Source organism: Pteropus vampyrus, unplaced genomic scaffold, assembly GCF_000151845.1.
Source record: "Pteropus vampyrus isolate Shadow unplaced genomic scaffold, Pvam_2.0 Scaffold213, whole genome shotgun sequence".
Lineage (NCBI taxonomy): Eukaryota > Metazoa > Chordata > Mammalia > Chiroptera > Pteropodidae > Pteropus > Pteropus vampyrus.
This window is the reverse complement of record NW_011888994.1, coordinates 787,626-796,323: the sequence shown is the minus strand read 5'-3', so window position 1 is coordinate 796,323 and position 8,698 is coordinate 787,626. Positions and strand designations below refer to the sequence as shown.

Genomic DNA, 8,698 nt, shown 5'->3' with positions numbered 1-8,698 from the left:
CAAAAATTATATTTATATAAATTTTTTCTTAGAAATAGATTTCACTGTTTATATTTTGGTGTTATATTATCTAGTACCCTGAGGTTCACAACTCATACCTTTCTGGTAGATTTTACTTTTATCAACATAAAATTACCCTTTTAATGCCATTAAATGCATTTTGCATTGAATTTTACTTGGTTTCAAATTAATATTCCTCTTTCCTTTTCTTTGTATTTCCCTTAACTAATACTGTGTTTTTGATGTGGGGTGTATGTCTGTAATTTACGGATAGATACTCTAATGTAACTTTGTTTTATAATGATTTTTTTCTTATTTACATTTAATTTGATAGCTACCAACTGTCTTTTACAGTTCTATGCTATTTTCTTTAATGTCCGGTTTAGCTATTTACACCATGTGCTGTTTTCTTTTATCTTCTTTAGGGTTTTGGCAAGATGATATGCTCTTTTATCTATTAATAATAACTTCAAGGCTGTGTAAGGCTTATAATTGAATATTTGTTTATTTCCCTTTTATTTTCCTTTCCCCCCATCCTCTAGTATGCTAAAATCATCACTAAATTGTTATTTATGTATTGTATGTATAATCTTTCAAAAATAATTTTGTGTTTCAAGCATAACTTGATATTTGTATTCAATTCTGTGTCTCTACTTACAATTTTTTAGAAATGATTCTTTGTTTAACTGGTTTCGGTGCTTACTTTTGCTCCTTGACTTTTTACAATCTGACCTATTCCCGAACCCTTAATTTTGATTTTGCTTTTAATAGGCTAGACTAGGATTTCAGGTAATTTTTTTTAAAGAAGTTTATTGGAGTGATCTGTTTTCTGAAACCTTGCGTCTCTAAAGGTATATTTTTGCTTCTTTCACACAAGAAAAGCAAAATCTTAGACCAAATGTTTTCCCCTGAATACTCTGTCAACACTGGTCCATTCTATCTGGGCATTTAATATTCTAGTAGAAAAGTCTGGGGCCTGCTGTCTTTATTCCTTCATTATTAACCTGCTTTGTCTGCTTTTTCTGCTTGGGGACTTTTAATCTTTTAATCATATGGACATTGTCAGGATGTTTCTATAGAATAGGTGTCATTTAATTTCCTTTCCTAGGAAACGGTGAGGTTCTCTTGATTTGCCTTTTTTGGTTCTTTTTTAACTTTGAAAACGTTTTTATCAGTTATCGCTTTGACTATTGCTTCTGATCTGATTTTTCTGATTTCTTCCTTAGAGAAGTGTGATCTCGGTGATCTGTCTTTTTTGTATGACATCTTCTATTTTTATAATTATGCCCTTATTTTCTCCACATTCTGGAGGAAATCTTTCAAGTTTAATTTCAAAGCGCTGCTTTGATATTTTTGTCACACTGATTTTTCTCACTTTGGTTTAAGTTCTGCTCTTGTCCTGTTCCCTCTGTTGCAGTCCTTTCTCATCTCACAAAGCTCCATTCTCCTGTCATCCTTTGGGCCTGTCGTCACATCTCGTTCTCCCTTCATGGCCTTTTGATCCTATTTTATATCTATTTTGTGTCTCTTACACTACATTTCGAGTACCTACACTTTTCTTTTTCTGGGTTTAATAATACTCTATAGCGCACTCTGCGCTTTCAGTTCAGCGGTAGCACGTGGCTTTTCCCCCCTTTTCATTTGCTTCTTCTGGAATGTGGAATGAGCCATTGGATTCCAATGTGTGTCAGCAGGACTAGTTTGTGAGTCAGTCTGGGTTCTGCTCATTGGGCATCGAGGTGCTGGCTAAAATGCCTTTGCAGACCTACAGCGGGAGGAAGGTTGGGCTCAACTTCCTACACAGGTCTCAGGGGGTGATGGGCACTTTTCCAGCGTGACTTTGGTGGACCTAAATGGGACCTTCCACCCCTCTGGAAGAATTCTTTCTAATGAAGTTTCTGGTAAGCCACAGGCTCCTCCATCTACACACAGCACGGGGATGGGTGGGACAGGGTGGTCAGGGTGGGGGGTGTGGGAGGAGAGAGAGGCAAGGAGACGGCAGCCTGACAGAAAGCAGTCCCCACGTAGGGGCAGTTTTCTGTGGTGACAAGTTGAATCTCGGAGGCAGTGAGCAGGAAGGGGCAGGCAAAGCGTTCCCTTACTTCTTTCAGCGAGATGAGGCCACATCGTTTCGTGAAGTAAAACACAAGCAAGCCACTGACTTCTCTCTTTTAATTTGGTTATCTCTAGTTAGTAGAAATTCCTGTTGGAGCTGGATAATATTTTTTTCCCCCCCAGGATTGTGAGTTTTTCATCCTTTCCATTTTCATAGGCATTTTACATGATGTGGGAATGGGTAGTTGATATCAGCCAGATATCAGAAATCCTTTACAACGTAGAGCATACAGTAGTAAATGAGTTCTCAGGCAGACACAGAAGTGTATGTGGTACATAACTCCAGGTTTCATAATTGATAAGACCTTACATAAAAGGGAACGATATTTCCAAGGGAATTAAAATATTAATAGTGTGCTTGTGCTTGAGTGGTGGGACTACATGTGATTTAAATATTTGTTTTTAAGTTTTTAAAATATTTTTAATGTGGATGCATTATTTTTATAATGACCAGTAGAAGCATGTTGTAGTCTTGTTCATTTCAGATTAACTTAAATAAGATGGACGCTTTTCTATCTTCTCCCTTTGTTTCAGACTGTAATGCAAATGTACATAAGGGTTGTAAAGATGCTGCACCTCCATGTGCCAAGGTAATCTCTGTCATTTGTGAATAGTACAAATGTTTGTATCGAGCTTGGTTGCTTCATATTATCTGCTTAGGTTTTTACTGTTTAGATTTGTTTCTAAATTTGTTATTACTGTTTAGATTTGTTTCTAAAGTGATCATTGTAGTAATAAAATAACACATGTTCTCAGTGTATAATTATTCCCTTAACTACGTACTCTCAGAACTAGAGAGAAATCACCAGTCTGGCCACCTGCGTTAGGAGGTTTGGGCGGCTTAGTCTTTCTGTTGGAACCTGCTTGGTTTACCAGTGCAAATCCTGAGCACATGTAAATGAAGTCTAGAGCAGTAATTCTCAAACATTAGCAAACATTAGAATCACCTGCAGGACCTGTTAAAATACAGATTTCTGGGCCCTATTCCCTGAATTTCTGATTCAGTTGGTCTCGGTAGGGCCTGAGAATTTGCATTTCTAACAAGTTCTCAGGTGATGTTGCTGGTCCTAGGACCATACTGTGAGGCCCACGCGACTAGAAGAATGTTCCCTGTATTTGGGTGTGGGCCTCTATAGATGGAAGCATCTATCTTTCTATTCCTTTCTTCCCCACTGTAAAGTCATGTCAGAAATGCATGTGAGTAACAAGCACCAAGATCCTGCAGTGGGAAACTTGGAGTTCCCAGTCTCCATGTTAACTCGAACACATACCGAGTCAGGTCACAGAGTTGAGGGTAATGTTTCAGTGCTCTAAGTCGTTGTATCCTTTAGGCAGGGGGAATAGCCAGATATAGAAAGAAACAGGGAGGAGAAAGGCAGTGCTGATCAGAACTCCCCTTTCATCCTGAGTCTGGACATTTGAGCTGGAGATTTCTGGTTCCCCTAGGCTTTTGATAAAGCTGGGATATTCATGAGACCTGTGTTCATGAGACACACCTTCATTATAACTTGCACATCTCATTATCATAATGTTTTTCTCTTTGTTGTATTTGCTTTGAATTCTTCTTTTCTGAAATTAAAAACAACAAAAATGGTATAGATAAGAATCCTGTTCTGCGTTCTGTGTGGACATTCTTATAGTCCAACGGGGCTCTGATCTTATGTGTTTCTAATGTTTTTTTTTTTTTTTTTACCAGAAATTCCAAGAGAAATACAATAAGAACAAACCGCAGACCATCCTTGGAAGTAAGTGATGTGGAAAACAGGAGCGTTTTCAATTTTATACATGCCACACAGTCTTCTATGTAAAATACTCCCTCCTTTTGTTTTCTCATTTGCCTAATTATTTCTTCTTTCATAACATGTGCTTGCCATAATTTTTAGTTATACAAAGAATGGCATAAACTTCTATGACAGCCTAATACCCTTTGTGCCATATATACTTTACGATCTTTTGTATTAGGGAGGACCATATGGAGGAAGTATTATGATATCGCCTCATTTCTAAGATGTGATCTAGTGTAACGTGCTCTAGTGATTTAATAACCTTTTTTGGGGAAAAGAGAAACACTCCATTAAATGTGCATAATTTTATGTTTTCTTAGCAGTAGCACATATTTATATACACAAATATACACCATATACTTCTTAGGAATCATAAAGTTTAGGAAAAAACTTTAAGTTTGGAATCTATAAATTCTTATCATTTCCTATTGTCCATTACCATAGCAACTTAGTACTTTCATTGGCTATGCTTGAGGCTCTGGTCTCATCAGCTTCTTTAGGATGAGAGAGAGATTTTAAAGCATGCCTAAGGGTTTTTTTTTTGTTTTTTTGCATATTGTTAAACTTGACGCTTCTGTTTTTTCTTGAACTATATACGGCTGACGTTTAAACGATGTCTCTTGACTGTAACTGGTAGCCTTTGACAGTTCTTTACATTGCATGCAAGAACCAGTGATGCTATCACCTATGTTTGAAAAGCTTTTAATTTGTCGTGAGAGAGTTTGCCATTTTTTCTTCTTCAAAATTTCATTGCTGGCTATGTGGCAGGCATATTAAGTTTGTGGTCATTTCAATGCTTTAACAAAGTGTAACCAGTGTTTTTAAAACCATTTGAGTCAGAGACAATGAAGTATGCAGATTCATGGTGACATGCAATTTATTGTGATATTATAGAAGGTTGGGCTAGTGCAGACAGTAACAACTGTGACATCATTTATTCTCCTGCTGTGGCACCAGAAGTCCTTTTGACATCAGTCGTAAAGTGCTGCTCAGTTTCATGAGGTTAAGTGTGAAAACAAAAAGCATCTTAGAATTGATAAAATACTATCTATTCCTCCTCTTTACTTGGGAATCATAAGAATAAAATTAAATCATATATGTATAAAATTCTTTGTAATATGCTGGAGTTTCATGCAAGTATTTCCCTCCTTTTGTTAGAGAAGGTGGAATAGCTACAGCTATAATATTACGGGACTGAAAAATTTATACTATGCATCAGATGTAAAACTGACCAGAAAGATGTTGAAGCACCATTTAGTTTTCAGTATGTGAGAGAGAACAACAGCCCAGCTTGGTTCAAAGGTTTCATTTGCCTGAAATTCATATACCATAAAGAAACAGACTCGTCAGTATCATTCCAATCTACTGACGTGCTCTGTGTGTGTCTTTGTTTGTTTATACACACGATATGCATTCTAGTAATAGTGCTAATAACACCTTGCATCTATTTAAAGCTGGCTCTAAGGAGTATAAGCAGTGGTTTATAAGAAAGCTGTCCCAGTGTTTCCCCATTCCATTTTCTTGTTTGTTTGTGTGATCCCAGCTACCCTCAGTCTCTCAGTAGATATGCTGAAGCAGGCCTGCAGCCTGGCGATCAGGAGGGTGTGAAATCAAAGGGACATTTGAAGCAGGTGTTGGGATGTGGCAGGGAGACTGATTTCAAGGCTAAGCATGTGATATATTAGAAGCAGCCACTCGACTGTTTAGCTTTCTGGCTTTTAAGTGACTACCTTTACTTGTAATTACTGCCCTCTATGAAAACACATGAAGCATCCATTCTGATTTCTAGGTTCTTCATTTCGAGACGTCCCACTGCCTGGCCTCTCATTGCACCCTTCTTCCTCCATGCCTATCGGATTGCCGACTGGGAGGAAGGAAACTGCAGGGCAGGTCCATCCATTGTCCAGAAGTGTTCCAGGCACCACCTTGGACAGGTAAGGCACCCTGTGGTTTTACATCTTCATGTCTCAGAGCCTCTGCTGGAGCTAAGTCTTCTCCCTCCCTCCACCTTCAGGAGGTCGGGGCCATCCTTGGAGGCCGAGAGTGACGGAAACACCTGGAGATGCAGGTCTCATTCCGATGAGCTGTTACAGTCCATGGGCTCATCCCCCTCCACAGATTCTTTCTTAATGGAAGGTGAGAAGAAGATGCATTTGCATTTACTTGTGTTTCCATGAGCATTCGTCATAAGGAATATTTTCTGAAGGATGTAAGATTAAAACATGTTCTTTTTTCTTTTTAAAAAAATTATGTTCCATGATGTCTCTTTGGTATGAGTTCTTCTGGTAAAAAAAAATAAAAAGAAAATTTAGCCCTAAAGTAGACTCCATAGAGTGACCAAGGAAATATGATGTATTTTTTAAACGGACATGTGTCGTAAACGTAATGAAGATAAGGGCATACATTGTATGTTTGTTGTTTTTAAAAGTTTTACAACTGTTAATGAATTGAAATAAAATTATACATTAAAATATATATCCTTCATTTAGTTAAGACTGACTTGTTTGGAACTCTGGGATCTTTATCCCCATCTGTTGCCTCCTACTTGTTGGGAAATAAAAGCGTTTTTTCAAAAGAGCAGATTTTGTAGCATAGAACTTAATCTGAAGGCTTACTTACTGTATCCAAGTTGTAGCAATAAATGAAAGAAAACCAAGTGGAAGGAGAGTAGTGACAAAAGGAAGGAGTGGACTCTGCTGCAGGAATCTGTTTCTTTGATTTTAAACTTAAGCCTTTAAGTTAACTGTCATGTCATCTTTTTTTTTTTTTTGCATGTTTATTTTTATTTTCTTTAAAATGCTTAAACATCCATTTTTTTATTTTTAATTATAGTTGGCATCCAATATTATATTAGTTTTAGGTGTACAGCACAGTGGTTAGACATATTTATAATTTACAAAGCGATCCCCTCTAGTAGTCTAGTACTCACCTGGCACTATATTTAGTTATTACAATATTATTGACTATATTCCCTGTGCTGTACTTTACATCCTCATGACTATTTTGTGACTACCAATTTCTACTTCTTAACCCTTTTGCCATTTACACAGCATCCCCAAACACCCTCTCATCTGGCAACCATCAGTTTGTTCTCTGTGTGATTGTATCTGTTTTGTTTATTTTTTAGATTCCACATATATGTGAAATCATATGATATTTTTCTTTCTCTGACTTGTTTCACTTAGCATAATACCCTGTGGGTCCATCCCTGTTGGTACAAATGGTGAGATTTCATTCTTTTCTCTGTCCGAGTAATATTCCACTGTATGCGTGAGATATACATACATACATTCATACATACATATACATATACAAATACATATACATATATACATACATACATACATATACATATATATCTCCACCTCTTCTTTATCCATTCAACTGTCAGTGGGCACTTAGGTTGCATCCAGATCTTGGCTATTGTAAATAGCATTGCAATAAACATAGGTGTTCATATATTTTTTGAATTAGTGTTTTGGATTTCTTCAGATAAATACCCAGAAATGGAATTGGTAGGTCATAAAGTAGTTCTATTTTTACTTTTTTAGGAACCTTCAAACTGTTTTCCATAGTGGCTGCACCAATTTGCAATATCACCAACAATGCACAAGGGTTCCCTTTTCTCCCCATCTTTACCAACACTTATTGTTTATTGATTTATTGATAAAATCCATTCTGACAGCTGTGAAGTGGCTTTAATTTGCATTTCTCTGATAATCAGTGACATTGAGCATCTTTTCATGTGTCTATTAGCCATCTGTATGTCCTCTGTGGAGAAATGTCTGTTCAGGCCCTTTGCCTGTTTTTTAAATTGAATTGTTTCTTTATAATTTTGGATATTAACCCCTTTTCATGTCATCTTTACTGCATAAATTAGAATCTCTCTCAGGGGTGCTAGTTGGACAAATAGAGTTTAGTTTTCCTAAAGAGAGAAGGAAGGAGAGAGGGAGAGTGAGAGGGAGTCGGGGAGAGAAAGAGAGAGAGAGAAAGAGAGAGAGAGAGAGAAAGAGAGAGATGTCAAATTCTGTCAGAAAAATCTGTACTCAGATGTGACTCGAGTCTTTACACCCTGCTTCACGTTTATAATAAGGACAGCAAGCCAAGTACAGAGCAAACCAAGTGGACAAGTACAAAATTTAGATTTGAGCAAACAGTGCAAAATAACCTGGAGCAAAAGAAATTAGTGTTCATGATTCTGTAAGTACATTGTGGACTCTGAAGGTTGCTAAAAGTAAAACCAAAATAGGGAAAGCCAAAACAAACAAAAGAATCTTCAAATGTCTCTTTTTTTGGCATATGCATAATCACTGTGTTAACATCTAAGTCTTCTGTGCTTTCATGAGAGGAGTCTTGATTTGTACCATTTCACCAGTTTATTTTTCATATATTTCAACTCCATATCAACAGTATTTTGGCTTAGTTGTTTCTGTGTTCATAGCATTTTTATTTAGTGTGATGAATCCATAAATATGGATACTTGTGAAGGTCTGTCTGTGTTACGCCTGTTATTCTACTCTCGACTTTTCTTTTTCTAAAAACACATTAGATGTCGTGGACTCTTCTCTGTGGAGTGACCTCAGCAATGATGCCCAGGAGTTCGAAGCAGAATCTTGGAGTCTTGTGGTGGACCCCTTATTTTGTAGTAGGCAGGAAAAGGATGTCATCAAAAGACAGGATGTCATTTTTGGTAAGCTTTTTAGATATGATCCTTAGGGTGAAGCATTGTGGTATAGAGGAAAGAGCCTGGCATTTGAAACCATTCCGACCTGGGTTTAAATCCAACTTCTGTTATTTTC

At 37.1% G+C, this 8,698-nt stretch overlaps 1 protein-coding gene across 6 annotated transcripts in view; it reads left to right on the top strand.

Annotated features, from left to right (window-relative positions):
- ARHGEF28 (Rho guanine nucleotide exchange factor 28) overlaps positions 1-8,698 on the top strand; it is a 272,376-nt gene that overhangs the window by 196,984 nt on the left and 66,694 nt on the right. For all 6 annotated transcript variants that reach the window (XM_023538177.1, XM_023538179.1, XM_023538175.1 and 3 more), the window contains 5 exons: positions 2,650-2,705; positions 3,812-3,860; positions 5,689-5,833; positions 5,914-6,035; positions 8,449-8,589. In XM_023538177.1, the coding sequence (XP_023393945.1) occupies positions 2,650-2,705; positions 3,812-3,860; positions 5,689-5,833; positions 5,914-6,035; positions 8,449-8,589 (513 nt within the window). The remainder of the gene's footprint in view (positions 1-2,649; positions 2,706-3,811; positions 3,861-5,688; positions 5,834-5,913; positions 6,036-8,448; positions 8,590-8,698) is intronic.